This window comes from Elephantulus edwardii, unplaced genomic scaffold (assembly GCF_000299155.1).
Source record: "Elephantulus edwardii isolate Elephantulus edwardi_28Jun2011 unplaced genomic scaffold, EleEdw1.0 scaffold00016, whole genome shotgun sequence".
NCBI lineage: Eukaryota > Metazoa > Chordata > Mammalia > Macroscelidea > Macroscelididae > Elephantulus > Elephantulus edwardii.
Genome location: NW_006399766.1, coordinates 30,103,106 through 30,128,624, shown reverse-complemented (window position 1 = coordinate 30,128,624; position 25,519 = coordinate 30,103,106). Strand labels below are relative to the sequence as shown.

General features: G+C 42.9%; 1 protein-coding gene across 1 annotated transcript in view; it reads right to left on the bottom strand.

Moving 5' to 3' along the window:
• Positions 1-25,519, bottom strand: part of LOC102850382 (AF4/FMR2 family member 2-like) — a 439,784-nt gene that overhangs the window by 388,926 nt on the left and 25,339 nt on the right. Inside the window, exon 3 of the mRNA XM_006881912.1 lies at positions 19,772-20,632. Coding sequence (XP_006881974.1) covers positions 19,772-20,632 — 861 coding nt within the window. The remainder of the gene's footprint in view (positions 1-19,771; positions 20,633-25,519) is intronic.

Below are 25,519 nucleotides of genomic sequence, written 5' to 3'. Positions count from 1 at the left end.
GGTAATGAGTTTGACCTGTTATGATCAGAGCAAAGGAGGTGCTAAATCCAATGCAATCTAATCTAATCAATGCTTAGAAGTGTCTCTAATGGACCGACTGGCAATAAGACATGACTAATATATTCACCTAGCTGTTTCAGGTACACTATGAGCTCATCGAGCTCTAGTGGCCAAGTGTCAAGAAGCTGCACTGCAATCTCAAAAGCACAAGCATGCTGTTCAAATCCACAGCTGCTCCATGGGAGAAGGAAGGGCGATTTCTTCCTGTGCAATTAACTGCCTCTGAAAACCTGCCAGCGGGTCAGCAATGGGAACTCAACAGCAGCAACAACAACAATGAGCTCTTCTGGGATTCAGAGGGTTCATTCAGCACATATTTCATGAACATCTACTTTGTGCCCGGCATTGTGATTGAAATTGGCAAAAATCCAGTCATGCCGCCTCCTAACATTTTCTAATCTCCTCAAAAGATAAAAACTACATTATGCATGTAGATGTGCTGAATACGTAATACATGAATGAATACCTATCAACCTCATCTTGAGATTGCTTTTATTCTTTGTAATGGCTCAGGACAAGCTAGTCTTATTCCTGTCATCTTTAGAAACATTGATTTTTCTTTGGGACTAGGATGCTTGTGCAGAATTACAGGGTTTATTAAGCTTACAGACTAGTTTCTCATCAATTTATATATCTAAGAAAAGAATCACTTGCACATTTCTGTTTGAAAGGAAGAGTCACATAAATGGCACTGAGAATTTTCAAGTAATAAAGTAATTGTTTTCTGGCCCGGTAAATGGTTGGAAACTTGATGGTCAGTGAACTACAACCCTGGGATTTTACATACGGAGGAAAGGAGAGGGACGGGCATAATGATTGAACATTATTTCAAAGAGAATCAGAATAAGAGGGACTGGAATGGGCTGTGCTAAACACAAGGTATTTAGACTGGCAATGGGAAGAGGCAACAGCCCCTCCTTTTTGCATGGCTACTATCTTAGCCAGACAGGATGTTGTTCAACCGACTGAAAGCCAAGGCCATTCGCCTGGGAAGCAGTTCTCTCTGTGGTCTTCTAGTCTTCAAGATTCTTCTCTCAAGTACTACATAAATGAGAAATCAAAAAGGCAACTGGAAATAAATATTATGAGCTTTCCTAAACCCTGTTCTCAAGACATTTTTATTCCATTTAAATTTTAAAGGTAATTATATTGCCTACTGCCAAGAAAGCTAACACTAATTATTGGAATAAATAATGCTGTACAAGTTAAATATGAATGCAAAGACAAAAAAATGCACAATAACTCATTCAAACAGGAAGCACAACACTGTAATCTCTACCTCTCTAAGTACCGTATCGTCTTGATTTATGAAGAAATAATTTTCAAATATCTATTAATGAAGCCTTTTTCTCTGTACCAATTTGACTTTACTATCAGATTCCCATTTACAAAAATTAACAGTAATCTTTACTCAGCCGTGATCATGTATAGTTTTTGCTTGTTTTATTACAGGGTTATACAGTCTAGAAAGAAATACATTTATGTCTACCTACGAAAATCACAGAATGAATTATGTAGTAATTAAAACCTACAAATTAAATTTGGTATTTCTTCAGTACGTTCTTTTCAACCTAATATGTATTTTAATGCTGCAGAGCATTGCTATTTAACACATGGAAATTTCGAACATGCATCATCTTGGCTAATTCTATTAAAGAGGTGAACCACTGCTGAAGCAAATGTAGAGCAGAGTGGGATGTTGTCTTCTTTTTTTCCTTCCTTTTTTTGTTTTGGAGAAAGGCATTCAATCTTTCAGTCTTCCCAGACTCAAAATGCTAATGTCAAAAAGCCAATAGCATACATCTTCAAGGATATGAACATGTACGGCCAAGCACAATCAATAAGAGTGCATCTAAATTCCAAAATCAATCTCCATAATAGTCTATGTGTTTCCTACTGCCAAAGGGGCCCTTTAGAGTAGTGAGAGAAGATCTTCACCCTGAAACCCACAGCGTCCCTTTTCAGCAGGAAGTAGCTAAGAGAATACGCCGTCCCCTTTTCCTTATGACTCAGGGTGAAGTCTCTCTCAGGGAGGAGTGATAGGGAATGGCAAAGGACACACTGACAAAGAAGATTAATCAGAACTGGCTTTGACAAGCACTGTGGCATTTGGACAAGAACAAACTGGGAGGAGGGTAGAGAGAATAGTGCAACAATGAATGAATGGAAACCCAAAATCTCTGTAAATGTTTATGAAAATTAATAAAATATAATTATAGAAAAAAAAAGCCAATAGCAGACCAAAACGACAATTTCCTTCCTTATCCACACAAAAGCTGAAATGAATGTATTTCTGTGGGAGACATAGACTTTCCTTCATAAGTCAAAATTTAGGTGGAAGATGTTGTTTCTTCATGTGGCTATTGTATCTGTGGGTCATGGAAAGTGGCCAAGTTCCAAGTTGTACTTTTTATTTTTTTATGAAAGTGCTCTTAGCTGAAGGTTTCACCTGTGGCTTCTAAAGACTACCCCTTCCCTGAGTGAAGAATGTGCAGCCTAATATCAGGCTAATGTGTTTCTATTAAGCCAGCTGGCCTGGATGGCTCTGCGGGTTCCTTCCAGCATCAAGAGGCTCTATAAATTGGACCACTGCCATTGCCAGAGTCACACTGCCACCATTCCTTCCCGCAAAGAGAATAATGACCCTGTTTTCACAGCATTCTGGTTTCCAAATCACGTCCATTAATAGACTATAAGCTGATCATTACACAGAAGATAAAACTTACTGCCGGTGAGTGGATTCTGAGTCACAGCAATCCTATAGGATAGAGTGAAACTGCCCTCCACAGTTTCTGAGGCTGGAAATCTTCACAGAAGCAGCTGGCCACAACTCTTCCCAGAGGCATGGCTGATGGTGTCAGACCAACAGCGTTTCTGTTAGCATCTGAGTAACTCAACCCATAAGCCACCCAGGTCCTTATATATAAAGACCACTACCTTTCCCCTTTCTGACTTATTGCCCTTGGTTACAAAGTCATGACTCCAAAGCTCGCTCTGGTAGTAGCTGAGGTGGGGCCTTTGGTGAGATCCCTTTCCCCAGGGCTTCTGTGTTCATGACTGTGAAACTAGCAGGGATCTCAACTCTCAAATCTCTGTGTTTACAATCATTTCCAAATCGCCACATATGGAGGAGTCACAAGGGAATAGAGACTGAGCGCATCGCAGAAGCAAGTCAATGCCTGATGACTAATTTCCCCATTTGAAAAACTCATCATCTCAACCCTAGGAACCACAGAGTATAAAAAAATGTTGTCAATTCCATTTCACTCCATTTTCCTACACTGCTTCCACCATCAGAGCATCAGTAACCTTAACAAAAAGACAAATACTGGGAAGGAAGCTAAGCAGCTTTTGATCTATTATTTTATATAGACAGCCAGTCAGAATAAAAGTACACTGACCCCATCCAACTCAAACGGACACAACTTCTGCTTCAAGATTACACAAACCAGTTGCCTCTGAGTCAATTCCAGTGTATAGTAACTCTGTAGTGACTTGGAAGCCCATGGGGTTTCCAAGGCCACACACAGTCTTAAGGGAAGCAGACTGTCAGTTCCTTCTCCCAATGAGTAGCCAGTGGGTTTGAACCACCTATCTTTTGGTTACTAGGCAAACATTTAACTAGTTTACCACCAGGGCTCCTAGAAGACTCTTAAATATCAGTAATAGCTATAATAATAACAACGTGGTAAAAAGATAGGCCATCTCCTCCTGTGAGATTAACTGCCTCTGAAAACCCGCCAGAGGGTCAGGTATGGGTTGGTTCCGACTCGACAGTACACACAACAATAACAATATAATAATAGTTAACACGTTGCCGCAAATGACAGCAAAATGTGTTTCTAAGCACGGTCGTCAATTTAAAAGTGTGTGGCAACGTGTTAACAGGAGAAAAGGACCCAAGTACTCAAATGCCCAGATGGATGGATGTTAAACGCAAAAGGCTGTATATTGTATGATGCACTTACACAGCATGTCCTGAATAAATGAAGATTCTGCAAAAAGTTAAACACAGAATTGTCACGTGATCCAGCAACTCCACTCTCCGAGATATACATCAAAGACCAGCAAATAGGGGCTCAAATAGATATACCTTCACAAGAGACAAAAGACAGAAAGAACTGGTGTCCATCAACAATGAACAAACAACGCATGCTTTGGTCATACAATGGAATACTATCCAGTCATAAAGAGTTGGAGTGCTGATACTTACTACAAAGCAGATGAACTTTGAAAATATAAATGCTGTGTTAAATAAATCAGATAAACACAAAAACATAGGCTATATAATCCCACTTATATTAAGTATCCATAGTAGACAAATGGATGGAGAGAAAAGTTTATCAAGAAATTACCTTTTCAAAAAGATTACATTGCAGAGGATGGTGGAAAATGGAACATGACCCTAACTCTCACAGAGCTTCCATCTAGAGGAAGAAACAAAACTGAGATAGATCCTAGCAAAGTCTGTAGCCATCCGCCGTGCTGGGAGAAATTCAGTTGGAAATGTGTTCATTTTACTTCAAACAATTATAAAACACATAGCATAATTTACTATTTCATACACTTCATAACTTTTTAAAAAATTTTCATGAAAGCTTACAGAGACTTAGGATTTCCATTCATTCATTGTTGCACACTTCTAAGACTTCAGAGAAAGTATTTGGCATATTTTTTCCCATTCTCCCAAGTACTATAAAATATTTCTGAAAGAAAAAGTTAAATTATAAATTGTAAATCTAAAAGACCATTTATAGGCAATAAATCCTTCATGGTGAATGAATAAGAAAAGAATTATGACTTTTGTAGATATCTTTACACAAAAAGCATGGTGCAAACATTAATAAAATAGCATGACATTCAAAGACTATAGTATCATGACAGCATGCCAATAAAAGAGATAATAGTCTTACCTGCTTGATGAAGATCTGAGTGTCACAGGAAGGAATCATGGGTAATGCTGTCCAGATCCTCTGGTTGCCCAAGCTGGAAATCGGAATCATTTTGGATTTTTTCTGTTGGCTTCCCGTCGACGGCTCATCTAGTAATTACTGAGTCCCACTGAATCAACTTTAAAAATGTATCTTAATAATGGCCCTTGTTCAAAATGTTAGTCTTTCTAGTCTGGAATATTTCAACGACCCTCTCAATGATCTTTCTGAGGTCTTCTCAACAACTCTATTGCGTCTGCTATTCCTGCCACTCCCTCCTCCAACATGTCTCTTCTAAAGCATCATCTGCTCTGTCCATGTGTAAAACATTGAAAGATGCCTCCTGCCTTACCTGGGCTGCCACCAAAACTGCCATCTTCCTAACCAATCCTCTCTCCTACCCCCCCAAACACAGCTGATCTTTGGCGTCTCGATATCCCACAAAGCATCAGGGTAATTTACTACTCCCTTGCTAGAGATGCCCATAGTCCAACTTCTTCCCCCAGAAGGGCCAGCACAAAACTTATCTCCTAGAAAGGACTTTGCCAAACACCTTAGATATCCTTCTCTGTGCTCCCACAGAACACTGACCATCTTTCTCCTGCAATTCACTGGGCTTTTATTTTTTTCAAGTTGTTTGTTTGTTTGTTTGTTTGGGGCGGTGTTCCCATATCTTCTGACTGAAGTCCCTGAAGATCAAATGATACGCTTTCATCACCCTGGCTTTCCAGTCTAGCACCATACCCAGCACACAGTGAGTGTGCAGTAACAGTTCGTTGACTAAGTGAGCGACTGGTTGAATAAAATGAGTGGACTGAAGAAGGTAACAAGTTTGCAAAAGCCAGACCTCTGAACAAAGCTTACCAATAAAGCACACTTAAGGTGTTTTGCATTTCGTGAGATCCAGTATGCAAAACAAAATAGGTTTCAGTTAACAAGAATTCGTTTCCATTTTCATTATACATGACCTTGAGCCAAATGCTGCACCTCAGCTTTCGCTGAGATCACATCCTTTGTTACACATACTTTATTACAAGTGGACTGTGGATTCGGACGGATCTGTCCACCTTCCTAAGGATCTAAAGAGCATAGCTGCTCACATTTCAGAGGTGGTTTGCTGACCACACACGAAAGCACACTTGATAAAGGCTTGATTAGACATTGTAATTCATTTACCACATTTATGAATGGTATAAAACAAAATGCCTATGAATGACTGTATGGAAGAATGAATACGATTTGCAAACCTTCGCATAAATAATAATAAATAAAGCAAGCACGTTTGGTGACACCTCACTGGGGGGTCTGCCTCTCTGGCAGGAGTCTGTGGAGGGGATCTCTGGCTGCCTCAGAGGAAGCCAGTCCCTTCTCCGCATAGGCACACAGCAAGATCTAGAGGAATAGGAGATTCTGACAGGCAGAGGAAGGACAAAGAATTAATCTGCTCCTGAGCAAAGCCGTCTCCCTAAGATCAGTGTCTTGCCTGTGAATGGTAACCTCTGGAACTGGGATGAATGGAGGCTTTTCTTCTCAGTACCTTCTTCAATATTTAATGAGATTGCAGCATAACTGTAACTTTTTTTCTGAGGTATAGACTTAAAGCAGTGATCGGCCATGTCATCTCCATATCACAGGAAGAGTCCACCTTGAAACCCCATCAACTTGGCAAAGCTTTACGCAATCCCATTCACCAGCCTAAATTATAGCCACCTTCATGCTATCAACCTATGTGTTTTGTCTTCTTAGTTTAACATACTTCGCTTCACATACTTTGACCATGTTGTGAGGAGGAGGCTATTCCTTGGAGAGGGTCAAAGAAAGAGAGGAAGACCCTCAACAAGAAGGACTGACACCGTGACCGCAGCACTGGGCTTACGTATGTCAGGAAGTGTGAGGACGGCGCAGGATACACAGGATTCGGATTGGCTCTGGACAGGGTCACTCTGAGTCGTACTTGACTTGACAGCACCTAACAACACTTCAACATCACTTCCTCTTGACACTCTTGACTAAATAAATCCTTTCTCTTAAAACTTCTTCCTTCTACAACATCTCAGTATTGACAATACTTAAGTATTGGCCCGGAGCTGGTCAAAAACTTCATGCAATACCAAGAGATCCATCACTCACTGCTTTCTTCCCCTAGAGGTCCCCTGGGTTTCTCAGGGTCCCCCCAAAGGGACATGCACACATGGCCCAGGGGGTACGCACACACGCACCAACATCGCTACACATATAGTATGAAGATCCCATTGTTGTTATTGTTGTTAGGCGCCGTTGAGTCCAAACTGACTCCTAGCTGACCCTCTGAGCAGGTTTTCAGAGGTAGTAAATTGCAAGTGAGGAGATTGTACATCCTTCTCCCACAGAATAGCTGGTGGAATCGAACTGCATGGATAAACTCTGGGATTATCACTAGGCAACCAGATAGAGGCTACCTGCAATACACCATCAGCACCCTTCAACCCGCTTTAGCCCAAAGTCTAAGACAAGGCCAGAGGTCATGTGATCCCTAGGATCTTGGGCATTCCTACCTCCTCAAGTTGTAGCTTTATACCGTCGAGTATGAACCGACCCATAGCTGACCCTCTGGCGGGTTTTCAGAGGCAGCTAATCACACGGGAGGAGAATACCAAGACACGTTCATTCTCTGAGATCCAAAAGATTCCACTATGCAAACTGGCTTTGGCTTAGGCTCTTCTCCTTGGAGTAAAATGTTGTTGTTGTTGTTGTTAGGTGCCATCTCATAGTGACCCTATGAACAGAAGATCTGAACCCCATCCTATCTATCCTGTGCCAACCTCACACTTCCTGACCCATTAGAGCCCATTGCAGCAGTCACATCAATCCACCTGATTGAGGGTCTTCCTCTCCTTCGCCGACCCTGCCCTCTTCTAAGCATCATGTCCTTCTCCAAAGAGGAGCACCTCCTTAGCAATATGTCTGAAGTATGTGAAGAGAAGCCTCATCATCCTTACCTCCAAAAATGCACTCTGGCTGCACCCTCTCCAAGACATATCTGCTTGCTATTGTGGCAGTCCATGGGATATTCAGTACTCCTATACCACAGCTCAAAGGCATCATGTCTTCTGTCATCCTTAGTCACTGTCCAGCTCTCAGATGCATAGTAAATGATCGGAAAAGACCATGGCCTGAATGAGACGCACCTTAATCCTCAAAGTGACATCATCACTCCTCAATAATTTGGAGAGGTCCCTAACTGCAGACTTGCCCAATGCAATGCGTCCCGATTCCCTGACTGCTGGTACCAAGGGTGTTAATTATGGAACCAAGTAAGATGATAGGCTGGTTCAATTTTAGGAATTATCTCTACAGCTACGTATTTGTATATTGTGATTCTCTGAGGCGAGTTATATCCAATAGTTCCTTCCTCTCCACTGTCATTTAAGACCTTGGTGAATGAAGGGTGTGATTTAGTGTGGCTCTGGAAAGCACTCTAGTCCAGTAGAAAACATTCACACTCTTGACCTGTAGGCCTAGGGGAGTTGCCACTCCACTGAAGAGCTCATTTTATTCTAGAATTCTCTTCTCCATAAGCTTCAAGGCTTAGGCTTCTCTGCTCAAGGCCATTTTGCTTTTCATTAGTTGAAATTTTATCTAGATCTGGTCCACTGGTCAACAAACTGGATTTTGTTGGCCAAATCCAGCCTGCTGCCCAACCTCACATGGCTTGAGAGAGTAGATTTTATATTTCAAAATCATTGAAGGAAATCAAAAGAGAAATATTTCATGATGCATGCAAATAATGTGAAATTCAAAGTTCAGTATCCACAAATAAAGTTTTATTGGCATGCAGCCTCACCCACTCATTTGCACATTGCGGATGCTTTTACCGCACAATGGAAGAGTTGCGTGCTTGCGACAGCAACCATATGGTCTACAAAGATGAGCATATTTATTTCCCAGGCAATGTTTGCTCACCCCTGCTCTAGTCCATAATCAAGGCAACTGTGCTGACAAGCTCCTTTTTCTCCATTATTTAATTGGGAAGAGACTTAATATGTATTTTGCTAGATGATTTTTAAAATTCAGCTTTGCACAATTGTATTTAAACAGGTTCTCTGCAGCAATTATTTTGGGCATAGGCACAGGCAAGTTGAAAGCTGTAAATAGAAGTCAGTTGTTTGACAGGGAAGCCCAAGTCCCTCCTAGGAACTGACTGGAACTTTCACAGTGGGATGTGGCCTGGCCTCCCACCCTGTTCAGTCTGGGAAGTGTGAAGAGTGATCATTCCTTCTGTGGACTGAACAGTGCCCCTTCCCTCAACCGAAGTGCACCAGGAGCCTCAGTTCTTGGCACATATATATTTGAATTAAGATGAAGTCACCCTAGACTAGGACAGGTTCTAAATCTAGCGACATTTAAAAATGCCATGTGAAGACAGAGGGAAGATGGCTATGTGAAAAGGCAGGCAGAAACAGATGAAGCCGATTCAAGCCAATGTACGTTAAGGATTTCAGGGAACTACCAACGGCTAGAAAAGAGGCAGGGAAAAATACTTCCCCAGAGCCGGAGTTCAGGGGCTACACTGTTGGACCCACCGATGGCTCCCAGGAAGAAAGATGAGCAATATCTTTCCCATCAGGACAATGTTGGGCTGGTAGGAATCAGAATCAACCCAGTAACAGTCAGCTGGATGCAGGGTTGGTTGGTTTGTTAATTTTCAACTAATTTATTTACAAAATACAAATAGGATGTGGTTTTGTTTTTTTATTATTTTTTTTTTTTTTAGTATGCGGGTTTTGTGTGCTTGTTTTCTGAGCACCAAGGATCCCTGGTTTCTAAGCTTTGAGCTGCTAATAAAAAAAGTCACTACTTTGAACCTAGGAGGTACTTCAAGAGGAAAAGAGATAGATTGTTGTTAAGTGCCGTCAAGGTGGAAGACTCATGGCTGAGTCTCCAGTGGGATTTCTAAGGCTGTAAAGCACACCTTTCTCTAACAGGGCAGCTAATGGATTGGAACCACCTGCCCTTAGATTGGCAACTCTATCAACTAGGACACATCCTCAGAATCCCTATGGGGCAATTCTACCCTGTCTCTCAGGACTACTGAGATCAGAATGGACTTCAAAGAACGAGATTAGCCTACTAACTGGTAAGAGAATGCATTTCTATTGTTTTAAGCCACTCAGTTTGTGGCGCTTTTTGAGGACAATACTTAAAAACAATTACATTGTCCCATTTCCAGAGTCTTGTAAACATTTCCAAAAATTCCACCGTGGTACCTGAGAATTAACAGCCAGGGGGTCTACCTGCTCCTCACTAACAGTTCTTGCCATTTGATGTCCATCAGCAATTTACTGCATTAATCTGTTTGGGCAGGGGTTCAAATGCTTGCAAGAAGCTATACCCTTCCTAGAGCGATTATGCTCATGTTCTCTTTTCATGGCGCTCTTGAACTCATGTCTAAGTTTTCTCTCCAGGGGGCTGCCTTTCAGCCATTGTTGTCAGAGCCTTCTGCTAAAGCCATCCCACCACACACACAAAAACACAGGAATGTCCTGAACCTTTAAGGAAAGGTCCACTTACAAGTTGTGGCATGTGTTCCTCGTTTAGGAATATTGCAAAAACACGACTTCTCACCATATTTGTAAATGAAAAACACATGACTGTAACCTGTAAGACCACAAGAAAAATTATGCTTTTGGTATGTTTGGCCCCAGACTTTGGAAATAGGAACCGAGCCAGGGAATTTCAACTTAAGCTAGATTCAGCTCATTATTCTCTTGTCGATCATGTGTCTGTAGAGGAGCGACAGAAAATTAACCCGTACAGACACAGTAGCACACCAGGTACCGGAGCCATCACGGGAAAGGTACTTCAGACCTGGGTTCCAGGCCTGACACAGCCGTTACCGACCATGCGTGTTCAGGGAGGGGAACCCCAGCCTCTGTGCATCCAGGTCTCTTGTGTCTCATAAAGAGGAAATGATGGACACCTCAGACTATCCTAGGACCAAAACACGATAGTGTGCAGGGCAGCTTTCTGAAACCATGAAGCACGGAAACGCGAGGCCCGATCCCTGTCACCTGCACAGTCACAGCACAGCACATTTTAAAACAGTACTGACTTAAAGAGGGCTTGTTTTCACTTTTTTTTTTCTGAGGGTGCAGAGGGAGTCAATCATGGGGTCTCAGAATTTGGTGGGTGAAGGGAGAAGGCAAAAAACCCAACAACAAAAAACCCCCAACAACCCTATAAAGTACATGAATGAAACACAGTATAAACAAATTATATTCAAAGCAGTAAAATAATTTGTAGAAATCTAGACAGACTTACAACACTCAAAAGAGTTTTGTTGTTGTTTTTTTAAAAATTTTTTTAATTTTATTATTTTGTGTGTGTGTGCCATCAAATTTGATCTGAGTGGTACAGGAAGAGATTGGCCGTCCTTATCCAGCAGAGCATCTGGTGGATTCGAACTGTGTTCCTCTGGGATTGCAGTGCAGCTTCTTGCCACTAGGCCACCAGAACTCCCTCAAAAGAGTTTTATAACACATCTCTTGCATTTCCTATTCCAAACCCTTTGCATTTACTATTTGGGCTGAATTGATTTAGTTACACACCTGTACTATCGGGGTTTTTTTTTTTTTCATGCATAGTGAGAGGGGTCTGAGTTGTGTTTTTATTTGTATGACTTACCTGGAAAGTACAAAGCTCATCAATACATCCAGAAAGAAGAAGAGGATGTGGAGCACACACCACAAAACCTTCACCCTCTACTGCATACTGAGTCTGTCAAAATATTTCCCCAAAATTGTGTGAGAATATGAGTTCTCCATCTCACACCATGTTAGTAGGTGGTGACAAACGGTGAGGAGGCTGATTCCTGAACCCACAGCTGGCTGTTTCCCTGTGGAATGCAGGGCCTTATTCATGTACATTGCGTTCACACTATTGTTCATTCACATTGTGTTTCAGACAATCATTCTCATTCATTACGTGCTCTAAAAACAATCACCATTAAACCATGCCCATCGTTATTCCATCTTTCCAGACCCCTGCCACATCTTTCTCATTTCCTTTACACCCCCACCTCCCTCCACCCACCAAATTGTGCGACCCTATGATTCTCCCCCTGCCCACCTTAACCCCTCTGTTCCCATTCCTTCCCCTTTTGGATCCCAATACTCATTTTACTAGTTATCCTTCTGTTTTTACAATAATGGTCCCATGCAGTATTTACCCGTATGAGACTGAGTTCCTTCACTCAGCACAATGTCTTCCAATCTCTCCCACATTGTTGTTGTTGTTGTTGTTATGTGCCATAGAGTTGTTTTCGACTCACAGCGACCCTATGTACAACAGCCCTAAACCCTGCTCTATCCTGTGCCAATCACACTGCCTCTGACACACCCATCCCGATTACCCCAGTCACTGAATCAATCCACCTCATAGAGGGCCTTCCCCTCCTGCGCTGTCCCTCTACCCTCCCAAGCATGATGTCCCTCTCCAAGGACCGGTCCCTTCTTACAACATGTCCAAAGTATGTCAGACGAAGCCCCATAATCCTTGCCTCCAAGAAGCAGCCTGGTTTAACCCTCTCCAGGATGAATCTGTTTTCTTGGCAGTCCAGGGTACATTCAATACAGCACCACAGCTCAAAGGCATCAATTCTTCTATGCTCCTTAGTCATTGTCCAACTCTCTGATGCATAACAAGTGATTGCAAAAACCATGGCCTGTATCAGACACACTTTAGTCTCCAGAGAGACACCGTTGCTCTTGAGTACTTTAGAGAGGTCCCTAACAGCAGACTTTCCCATCGCAATACGTCTTCTAATTTCCTGGCTACTGGTGCCAAGAGTGTTGACCGTGGAGCCAAGCAAACTGAAGCTGTGAACAATCTCAATCTCTTCACCATCCATCCTGATGCTGCCAATTGGCCCAGTGGTGAGAATCTTTGTTTTCTTGACATTGAGCCCCAATCCATACTGAAGGCTGCAGTTCTTGACCCTCGGCAGCAAGCATTTCAGGTCCTCCTCAGTTGTGTCATCTGCATAACACAGATTGTTGATAGATCTTCCACCAATCCTGACACCACACTTCTCATAGAGCCCAGCCTCCTGGATAATCTGTTCTGCATACAGGTTGAAAAGGTATGGAAATAGGACACATCCCTGGCGTACGCCTTTCCCAATTTTGAACCATGCAGTGTTTCCTTGCTCTGTTCTGATGACTGCCTGTTGGTCCAAGTGTAGGTTTTGCATTAGAACGATCAAGTGTTCTGGGATTCCCATTCTTCTCAGAGTCAGCCCCAGTTTGTTATGATCCACACAAATGCCTTCGCACAGTCAATGAAACACAGATAGACATTCTTCTGGTATTCCCTGCTTTCAGCTAAGATCCATCTAGTTTCTGCTACAATATCCCTAGTACCATGACCCCTTCTAATATGTAGTATTTTTTTAATCATTGTTCCTAAGTGCTGCACAGTATTCCATCATGTGAATGTACCACAATTTCTCAGTCCATCTGATTGTGATTGGACATTTGGGTTGTTTCCATAACTTTACATTTTGAAAGGGGGAAAAAAATAGGAGCTGCGCTGCAATCGCAAAGGCACATGGTTCAAATCCACCAGCTGCTCCTTGGGAGGAGGATGGGCCATCTCCTTCCGTGTGATTTACTGCCTCTGGAAAGCCGCTGGAGGGGCTGCTACGGTCACTTGTGACTCAATGGCAAACAACGACCACCCCGGCTGAATTAGTACTCAATCACAAAGACAAATTCTCTTTTAGTTTGTTCCTATTCTATTGGTGTCCTAGTAGGTAAGGAGTTGCACTGCCAATTCATAGGCAAGCGGTTCAAATCCACAGCAGCTGCCCAGGAGATTAGATGAGAATTTTCCTATGCAATTTACAGCCTCTAAAAATCCACTGGAGGGTCAGCTATGAGTCATGTCCAACCTGAGGGTACGCTGCAGCTACAAGTAATTCCCAAACTGAGAGGTGTGTCGACAGGGCATGAATCCTTCTAGGCTATTCTACAGCAGATATCCTGTGAGTGAGACGGGCTGGCTAGACATTGACAGGAGTTACTTTACAGAAGTTAAGTTTGAACCGCTAAGGAGAAACACGCTCTCAGAGGTTTAGACCTGGAAGAAGTCTCACGCATGAGCTAGTCAAAGCTGCTTAGGTGAGAAAAGGTCTACCATGACCACTTGCCCTGGAGGTAAAATCCCTCCTTCAAGTTCACAAAGCAAGTCTAAACCAGAAGCAGAAGTGCTGTCTTCCCACTCTGTGTCCAGACATTGTTTTGAAGCATAGAACACCTTCTTGCACATAAAAATGTGTTCAAATCACTGGTATTATTTATGAACAGTGATATTATAAATTATATTATTGTTGTTGTTATTATTATTATTGTCACGAATGGCTTAATTTGGTATGTATCTAGAAAATGGAAGACTTTTTAAAAACCAAAATAAGAGTAAATCATTATTTTTACTTCTTCCCAGCCTATTATTTCCCCACCCCACTTCTAAGGAATTTAAGAGCACAGAACTCTGCTCCATTTGAAAAAGAGAATATTGGCATTTCTGGTAGTGTTTCAAGGCCTTGTAAAGGAAAGAAAGAAAAATATGAGCAGTTGGGAAAATGAAAGGGAAAACCCAGCAAAACTAAACCAAGCAACTTCTGTCTCCTGTACTAACGTGAAGCTCAGATCCGTTCTGATACTGTCAGGTGGGTTCTGACGTACGGTGACTGGGTTTCTGAGGCTCCGCATCTTTATGGGAAGAGAATGCCCGTGTCTGTCCCAGCTAGTGGAGTCAAACCTTTGCGTTCCCAGGACAGCACTTAATGCTCCATGCCACCAGAGCTCCTTTCCATGCAAGCACGGTATGGAAAATTAGTGGGATGCCAACCGGACCAAGCAATCACAAGAATTAGTAGAAAGAAAAACATATTGACCCGAGGTGATGGAGGCAAAACTTTCTAGCCCCTGATGCTACAGTTGAAAGGTCTTCGCTTACAGTGTGAGGGAACTTAGAGGTTTCTAAGGGCTAGATACTACGAGAGGTGTCCTTGGGCTAGGCACTACTTCCTTTCCCCAAGAATGGGTAAGTACCTAAACAAGCTCCTAGTACACAGCGAGTGGGCCATGGGATGCACACACAGGCCGTGTGGCCCTCAGTTCTTGGAAGGAACTACCTGTGTCACGTCTGTACACCTGCACAGGTGCCTCTAGAACAGGAACTCTGAGCTCACGGCATTCTCTGTCATTCCTGCACAGGGAACCTGGTACTTCTCCCTCCAAATAAAGCTAGTTGCAACCGCCATGCTCACTGCATAGGACAGAAAACAAAACTGGCACAGGCACAAATGTGAGCGATAATTTTTCAGCTGGTTGATAAAACAAGCCAATAAAACAAGCTAAAGTCAAACAGCATCGTTATGCGGGTTCCATTACACTTTTCCGGGGGGCTCCCAGCTTCCAGTCAACGGGAGCCTCTGACAGCCCGAGCTAACAGCCAAGAGCAACATCTAAAGCAAATGGCCCTTTTACGGCAATGACGCTGTGCGTATTAGTATTGTTCTTGTAAAAGCTTATTGACTTGAGATGGAGGCACTTAATACATGTCATTGACTCTTTCATTTGCATGTGATTATATTGCTTTTCAAGGAGAGGAGCAAATGTGGGGGGAAGGGGGGAGGGGTTTGTGCGGGGAGAAGGGTGCAACAATGAATGAATGTAATCCCAAAATCTCTGTAGATGTTCATTGAAATGAAAAATAAACAACCTAAAAAAAAAAGTAACATATTTTAGGGCATTATGATTATCATAAGAGTTTGGTATGAGGGTTGCAGAGTGGAGTATACTCGGGGTGAGGGTGGGAGGGTGCGGGGGGATTGTATACCAATGAAGGAGTTTAGCTTTTGCTTTTAAAGAAGAGAGAACTGGGGGTGGGGGGTGCAGTGGGTGGGGAGAAAAGTGCAACAATGAATGAATGGAAATTCCCAATCGCTGTAAATGTCCATTGAAATTAATAATAATAATAATAAAGATAATAAAATGCATAATAAAAAAAGACATTCTACTGGGAAAAAGGTCTCAGTTTAAATGCTAAGCTCTTGCAATAAAGTTGGTTAGACTTGAAGTCCCCTTATTATAGACAGAAATGTTCTGGGGATAAGAAATAAGCAAAATTCCTTCCCTACACACATGATGCACACAGACATAAAAAAATAAACATGGCCACATGCGAATGCACATCACATTGCAATAGTGGCTCGTGATATCTCAATACACTTATGTAAGATGCTTATTTGTATGTCTCAGAAGGCAGTGAGTTTTCTGGTCCTGTCTCAGCTGCCCTCTCTCCGGGATGACTTGATAAACATGTGTGTAAGTCTCTGCTCTTGAGGCAGGGAAGGAGCAGGGAGGGCGCCCAGAAGTAATGTGATGGCTCGTAGAAGAAAGCTTTCTTAGAATAACTCTATATAATGACTCCATGTAGGAGACAGCCACACTGTCTAAGGGATCCAGAACCCAAACTCGGGCCTTTTGGAGCCAAGGCTGGTGTTGAATCCTAACTCAAAGTTCTTTTGAAAATGCATCAAGATCGAATAGGGGGACCCATCGGACTTGTTCAGCATTTCCCCCACATAAATTCTATTAGCTCCTTATATCCACCTTTGTATTTATGTCTGCAATTTCATTGACACCATCCTAAGCTCTCGGTTGGGCTATCTAACCTCTTATTTCCATTGTTTCTTATTTTGGTTGCCACACCACCCACTGAAGCCCGTCTGTATATGGATCTGGCTTGAGAGCACTGCATTTTCCTCTGCCCATCTTTCAAGACCTCCCTTGAGACCTACCTACTCATCTTCCTGACTTTTTCCCACTTCACTAATTTTTCATACAAAGTTCCACCAGTGTCTATTTGCACTGTCACTAAACACTGTGCACACATCATGCTAATGACACGTCAGACCTTCTAAAGCTCACCGCTCACTGGGGTGCCGGAGCACCAAGCAAATGCACCAGTCACTTCTGAACCTGAGTCAGCCAGTTTGTGAATGTGTAAGAGAGAGAGAGAGAGAGTACCAGGGAGTGGACGGCACCGGAGCTGAGACTCGGCACTCGGACAGTGAGGTATGGAAACGAGCTGCTGCCAGAGCAATCCTGGGAGGGAAAGGCAGCTGATCTCAAGGGAAGAGAAGGAACAAGAATGACAGCCCTTGCAACACCTCCATGATACATCTTCAAGGATATGAACATGCACGGCTAAGCACAGTGCATCTAAATTCCAAAATCAATCTCCATAATAGTCGATGTGTTTCCTACTGCCAAAGGGGCCCTTTAGAGTAGTGAGAGAAGATCTTCACCCTGAAACCCACAGCGTCCCTTTTCAGCAGGAAGTAGCTAAGAGAATACGCCGTCCCCTTTTCCTTATGAATCAGGGTGAAGTCTCTCTCAGGGAGGAGTGATAGGGAATGGCAAAGGACACACCGACAAAGGAGATTAATCAGAACTGGCTTTGACAAGCACTGTGGCAATGGGACAATTAAAACAGACATTCGGGGGGGGGGAGAACGAACTGGGGAGGAGGGTGGAGAAAACAGTGCAACAATGAATGAATGGAAACCCAAATCTCTGTAAATGTTCACTAAAACTAATAAAATTTAATAATAATTGTTTTTAAAAAAAGCATGACAGCCCCGCCTCCCACGACAAAGACTCTTCCTCTCTCTGACCCTTTGGTCTTTAAACATCAACCTCTGGCGTTAAGTCACCCAGTCAAAATAAGGATTTTTCCAATGACAGCGCCCTATAGGACAGTAGACTAAGACACAGGCAGAGAACCTACAAGCAGAGAAAGATAGCTGAGGATAGTTTTTTCTAGTAGAGCTTTACCACAGTTCATGTTATTTCATTAGCATCATGCTGAGGCAAGGTCATCAATGGAAAGTCACCCATCCAACAACCGTTTATGAAGAACCTACTATGCACCAGGCATTTGCTAGGTGCCTGGGATACACAGAGGAAAGATGTCTGGCCCTTGCTCTCAAGCAGCTCAAGTCTAGTGAGAAGACAAACACGCAAATGAAGAGCTCTAACAACACGTGTCAGTCAAGGTGAAGCCCAGAGGAAGCAGCTGGTAGGTAGGTCTGATAGAATCACGGAAAGTGGTAACAGACAACTCACAGGAGAAACAGAACTTCGCCAGGAAGACAAGCGAGGGCAGGGCTAACATCTAAGCGGAGAGCACAGCAGGCACAAGCCCAAGGAAGCATGAAAAACGCATGACGGGCTGCACTGTGTGCTTTCGTGGGACCAGGACTGACCTGAAGAGGAAGGAGTCGTGGAACATGAGGCCAGAAGGAAGTGTGAAAGCGGGCACTGAAGATAAAGACACTGGATTTTATTCCCCTGGAATTGGTAAGAAGGCACTGGACACTTCAAAACAGACAGAGGAGGGCAGATTGTCCTGTTAGATTAACCTTCGTGCACAACTGTTTGCAAGAGAGGTGAAGCTAAAGGGGGAGAATGAGGGAGGAGGGGTTGCCACAGAAATCCGGGCCCCAGAGGCACCTGGCTGGCTGTAAGATAGTGAGGATGGAGAATAAAACTTGATGAACAATGATACGAAAAGACAGTGTCTCTCTGAAATGAGACAATCTTGAAAACACAGGCTTTGATAGTATAGTCAGCAGCCCCCATCTTCCCGTCTTCTGAGGTTCCCACTGTCCTCTGAAACCAGTGTATCTGCCAACGATGGGAGAAAGGGAGAAAAAGTCAGAGGGAACTCACAGCCGGATTACTCTCACTCACTCACCCACCACTAACTTGGAAACTCCAACAAATCCGACCCCAGTGGAGCAAGAATTTCAACCTACTTTCTTCCTCTGTGTCTCTTCAAGCATTTCGTCAACTGGTAACTGGAACGCAATCTGCAGGCCATGGCATCTTCCAGTCAAATGCTTGAGGTACAGTTGGCAGCTATGCTTACATGGTGGTATTCGAGGGGAAACTCACTTAGAGTCACCCACCCAGGGACCACCCTGCCTGACATCAAATCATTAGCGATTCATTCCTCTTGGAGAGGTATTAGCCCCTCCAGGCTTCTCTGTTACAAGGTAAAGATTCCTGAGATGGTAGGTCATTTAGTCATTCTAAACCCAGTGGGATCTCTGTTGATCATAATGCCTTCTGTTTGACAGAAAGGGTCAGGGCAGTATAAGAGATTTGTGTAGGTACCTGTAGAAGAAGGTTATGTAGAAGGAAAGTTGGAGAATACAGAAGGTCACAAGATCTTGCCAAGGGATAGTCCTTTAAGCACTCAAGACCAAGATTTTTAAAGAATGTCTTCCACTTCTGGTTCCAGCAAATAACACTTGTTCATTCTTTACGTGCTTATAATAGGCCATTGGTTAAAGGCTTACCATGATGCAATTGTTTCATAAATGTCATACAACTCATCACAAATTAGAGTTGAAAATGATAGGAATTTGTACATAATATTACCACAAGTGTATTTTCTGAAACTATTTTATAACTCTAGCTTTTCATTCACTCAGAATGGTCTTATCTTTGGTCATTCCACATTACCAAGACTTAGCTAGTTGCCAAATATTCATCAGGTATACCCCAGGGACTGAGGCTGAGGACTCAGACCCGTGACCTTAAAGCATCTCATATGCAGCAAAACCAGGTAGACAAGTTATTTGTAAATAGTTGAACATGGAAATTAGAGCAGTGAGCTCTAACTGGGGAGAGGGGGAGGGGAAAAAACCTTTTCAAATTACTTACTTCATTTGTTTGAAGAATCGTGAACTTTGGCAGTTTAGTCTTTGAACTGGCTGCACTGGGCTTTCCATCCAAGAGTGATCCAAATGAGAGATTCCCAAAGCTGTTCTCAAATTCAATGGAGGGCTTCAGGGTTGGCGAGATGTCTGGTGCCTGGTCCTGGCCATCCATGGGTCTTACATATGCAGTAGGCTTTTGCTGCCCCATACTTGGTTTGCAGTAGAGCCCTGCTGGGAAGTTTTGAACTGAAAGGCCACTGCTGGGAGCTAATAGAGACGAGGCAACTAGGGGAGACCCAGGCGCTTGCACTGTAAACTCTGATTCTCCCGGTGAGTTAGATTGAAATATTTCTTTGAAAGTCTCCTCTCCATTGGGTTTGGGATTAGCGTCTTCATTGGCCGATGGGTTTGACTCTTCAGCTGCTCCAACCTGGGGCTGCTCAGCTGGGTAGACAAAGAAGTCTTCCAATCTGGCTGGGGTCTGGTCCTGTGTAGACACTTGGATCTTGTTTGGCTGACTGTTGGCCTGGCCCGCTGGTACCGTGCTGGGGTTAGGACTTTCTCGTGGCCAGTCAGGCTTGGCTTTTCTGTTGCTGTGTATTAGAGTTGAATTCAGTATCACCACAGAAGGTGGAGGCATTGGTGCTGAGGGGTGAGTGCTATCCTGGTGAGGTGGGACTATTCGGTTCTTTTGTTCTGGAAAAAAGCTTGGCTCGTTTTTGTTGACGGGCGTCTGCGGCACAGAATTCTTTGGAATCCCCACTAGATGGTTCTGATTAGAATGGTTAGTTAGCAAATCCTTCATTTCATCATAGTTCCCCAGCGTGTTCTGGACTCGGTTGGCAAGTGCATCGCCTCTGTTTGTCTAAAATAAGAAAAAGATGGGGATGGGAGGAGAAACAATGAATAGGTTTGTGTTTCCTAAAGTTAATGTAACCAACAGATGCCCCAAGTTATACTAGCATATAGCATTCTTGAAAATTGTCATGCCGTCATATAATTTCATACTATGTGCTCTCTAAGGAAAAAATATCAGAAATGTTATTGAAAGAGCTTCTTTGGAATGAGCTAATGTGAATAATGTTTGTGTACTACCTGGTCTATCTTTAAAGATGCTCACTGGGAGAAATTATGTTTCTATGACTTTTATGATAACCATAAAAATTGCCTCTGCCTGCCTACATATTCTAACAGCAATTGTGTTTGTTCACCTATTGATGGTTCACTCTCGTTTGCTCTGAAATGGTGCAATGAATAAGATAGTTGTTCATAGGGTTGCTATGGGTCATGCTTGACTCGACAGCATTTAACAAAAACATGAAAGGAACTGAATCATTACATTCTGTACCGTGATTAATAATGTTTACTTACTGATCATTGGAACATCAAAGGATGTGCAACTTAGATATGTTCTTGACGAATCAGCCGTGAGAACTACATTATACCATCCAAAAAGCTTAGTCCACTGAATAAGAATCAGTTAAATTGTACCAACATGGTTACACTGCATTTAAAAAAGGCATAGGTTTAAAAACATCCACTCTGGAAGGCAGTTTGGCATTTCTTCAAAAAGCTGAACAGAGGAATTCCATATGACCCAGCTATTCTACTGCTTGCAGCAAACACTGAGAGAATGAGAACTGAGGCATAAACGGAGACTTGTACACCAGTGTTCACTGCAGCATTATTCACCATCGCAAAAACATGGAAACAACCCAGATGTCCAAGCACAATGGAATGGATTGAGAAATTCTGGTACATTCACACAATGAAATACTATGCAGCACGCAGGAGCAATGATTTTGTAAATTACTACCTAACCTGGGAGGGACTGGAGAGCATTATGCGGAGTGAACTAACTCGGTCCCATAAGGGCAAATGCTGTATAAGACCATTACTCTAGAAATAGAAAGGTAACTAGTAAAATGTGTATAAGGATCCAAGGGAGAGAGGGTAGGAACAGCAGGGTGGGGGGGGGTGTTAATCATAGGGTCACATAATTTGATGGGTAGAGGGACAAGTGGGTAAGGGAAATGGGGATGATCTGGTGTGAAAAACAATGAACATGAACTTTGTAAGTAAACTGGTATAAAATAAAAATTTTATTGAAAAAAAAAACCCCAACAAAATATCCAATTGAGCTAAATTATGACTAAAGCAAATCCACATAATTTCTTGTAATCAAAGAATCCTATAAATTGTCCATGTCTCCCCACATATTCTAGCAGCAGTTGTGTTCGTTTACTCTGAAATGGCGCAACTGTTCATCAACAAAGACTCCAGCTCTCCTGTGTCTTCTCATAGATTTAGAAAAATCTGTTCAAGATTTGAACCTGTTGGTTAAATAAACGAGACCTTCACTCTCAGAGTGCTAACTGGCCTGACTCACAGCAGTGGCGCCCACTTCCCAAACACCACACCTCTGGAAACTCTCTGAACTTTGAGAAATGTCGGTAGCTGTAGAGGGGCTTCAGGCCTTTTGTTCACAGGGTCCCTATGAGCCGTGCTTGACTTGAAGGCAGTCACAAAAACAACAACAATTGGTCTAGCATGCAGCTTCAGAGGCAACGAAAGTATTCTATAAACAATCAACACTCCAGCTTCTCCATCCACTGTTTACCAAAAAGCCAAACGCCTCTGGACCCTCTAGGGCAGAGGAGAACTTCCGCATAGGGTTTCCAAGGCTGGGCATTTTGATGGGAGCAGAGGCCCTCATCTTTCTCGCACAGAGATGTGGTGCATCCCAACTGTTGACCTTTCTGGTTAGCAGCCTAGAGCTTAATTCACTGAGCGACCAGAACCTCTTCAATTCCCTATCACTCATTCACTAAGTGATTGGCAATGAGCCCTGAAAGAATAGACTTACCCTATTAAAATGGCTGTTTCTAAAAGATTTGGGCTTTGCAGTAAAGATAGTGCAACTTACACGATGAGAATTCAGTGGGTCGCTGTGTATTTGGAAACACCTCTGATGAAAGCTCAGGGTCTCTTCTTGGAATGTGAGTTCACATGCTGAAAGTGTTATCAAAACAAGTTGCTGGATTCAGGAAGGTGAATGGCTTTTGTTGTGCCTTCACTGCACTAAGTGGCCCTGGACACTACAATGAAGGTACTAACACCTAAGGGGCCATTTGGCAGCACAGCCAAAGGATGAGAAAGACAGGCACCCTGAGCGCTTGTCATGTCCAAGGAGCCAGAGGAACATATGCTGTGCACAGGCGAGGGTGACCACCTCCTGACTAGCATGTTCTCCGAGGAATACAGATATGAGGCAGCTACAGTCTCCCACCAGCTGCTCGTAACCTAACCTAGCCTAGCCTCCAGGTGGATGCAGGAAATGTGCCTACTCCAGTCCAGGATCTAACTGCAGTGGCATGGCAGTGTTTTGGGTTAGGGTTAGGGATAGGAAGACGGAAGAGTGATTGATCTGTGTGTGGGTGGATGGAAGGTGATTTGCTGGAAATGGATGGAGTCACCCAGGAAACGTGAATGTGGAAAGAGAAGATCAGGCTCAGGAGGGAACAGTGACTGGGCAAAGCCAACACTGAAGAGACTAGAGAGGAGACAGCAAAGAATACGGAGAACGACCAACCGAGCAGAATCCGGCCAGAAACCCTGGCCTCACGCTCAGCATCACCTGCACCGACTGTACAAAGTAGTAAACTCAAGGGGGTTCTGCGGGGGTGGCACCTACAAGTCAAATAAGTGCATTTTCATTTTTATTTTCTTTTTAAAAAAATATTTTCTTTTATACTGATTTAGACAAACACATTGCTTATCATCACTTTTTACTGGATCTTTGCCATTTCCTTCACCCCCCCCCCCGTCCTCCACCTCTCCCCACCCATCAAATTGTGTGACCCTATGATTAATAGCCCCTCCACCCATCCTCATCCCTCTGCTTCCACCCTCTCACCCCCTTGGATCCTCATACTCATCCACAATAATGATCTTCTTATACAGTATTTGTCCTTATGGGACCGAGTTAGTTCACTCCGTATAATGCTCTCCAGTCCCACCCAAGTTAGGTAGTAATTTACAGTCATTGCTCCTGCATGTTGCATAGTATTCCACTGTGTGAATGTACCATAATTTCTCAATCCATTCCATTGTGCTTGGACATCTGGGATGTTTCCATGTTCTTGCAATGGTGAATAATGAATGCTGCTATGAACATTGCTGTACAAGTCTCCGTTTGAGTCTCAGTTCTCATTTTTTTTTTGGGGGGGTGGTATATTCCAAGCAGTGGAATAGCTGGGTCATATGGAATTTCTATGTTCAGCTTTTTGAGGAAGCATCAAACTACCTTCCAGAGTGGTTGTACCATGTTACAATCCCACTAACAATGTATAAGAGTTATTATCTCTCCACACCCTCTCCAACATTTATTACTTGCTGTCTTGCTAAACTTTGTCACTGCTACTTGAGTGAGACGATATCTCATTGTGGTTTTGATTTGCATCTCATATTCAACAAGGAAATTAAACCTATCAAATGGGAAAATGACAACCTCTTCAACAAATGGTGCTGGTGAAACTAGACTGCCACCTCCAGAAAGCTGAAACAGGATCCATATTTTAAACCATACACAAAAAATCAACTCAAGGTATATCAGAGACCTGGGAGTAAGCACCAAACAATAAAGTTCATAAGAGACAAACTGGGACTAAGCTTAGAAGATCTATTCTATAAATACAGCCAGTAAAGCACAGTCTGAAGAGGGTAAAACTGATGCACGGGACCTTCTAAAGATGAAATCTCTGTGTGCATCAAAAACTTTTTCCAACAGGGTGAAAAGAAAACCTACCAACTGGGAACAAACATTTGGCAATGCCATTTCAGACACGAGTCTCATAATGAAACTTTACAGAATACTCTTGGGCCTCCACAAGAAAAAAACTGATAAACCAATTACAAAATGGGCAAAAGACATGGAAAGAATTTTCACAGAGGAAGATCTCTGAATGGCCAATAGACACATGAAGAAATGCCCAAAATAATTTCCATTTTCTTATTGGCAGGAACATCTTATACACATGCACTCTTGGTGTTGAAGCCATGATTTAACAATTAATATTCCTCATATTCCTCAGCCGAGTAATGCCTCTGTTTTCAGGATCACTATTAGAAAGACAAACTCAACAGGTACAGGCAAGGATAAATCATTTTCATTCACTTGAAGTCCCTAGGTTTGTCATTTTTAATGACAGAATTCACATTTTCAGCTGAGGCAAGAATGAAATGCTTTGTATAGAGAAGGCTTCTGCAGCCGAGTCACACAATGAAGCATTTGGGCAGCAGCCAACACTAGCTGCCCCATTCAGTCCTTAGTTTTCAAATGAGATCCCACTGTATGAAGAGCCTGGCAGGAATTTGATGAAAGCTTTCCATCCTTGCCGGGTAGCTTTGGTTCTTTCCCCCTTTGGCCAGCTGTCTGCCTCAGGAACACTGATATCTGGCTGTCCTCAAGGGTCTGTTCTACCTAGGGGGGGGAACTTCCATCTTATGTCCTATTTGAAATACTGTCATCTTGCTATCTGACTTGTGTTTCCTCCAGACAAGACCTTAAGGCCCATTTATTCACAACCAAGCTAGCCACAGTCCTGTTCTGTTCCAGAAGTAAGCATGCTGACTTATCCTCACTTTTTTATCTTATCTCCATTGATGGGAACCTTGGTTACATGTTAATGGTTCTTCATTTATATTGACCATTATCATGAGCTCAATTTTAGATGCATGTTCATATATATAT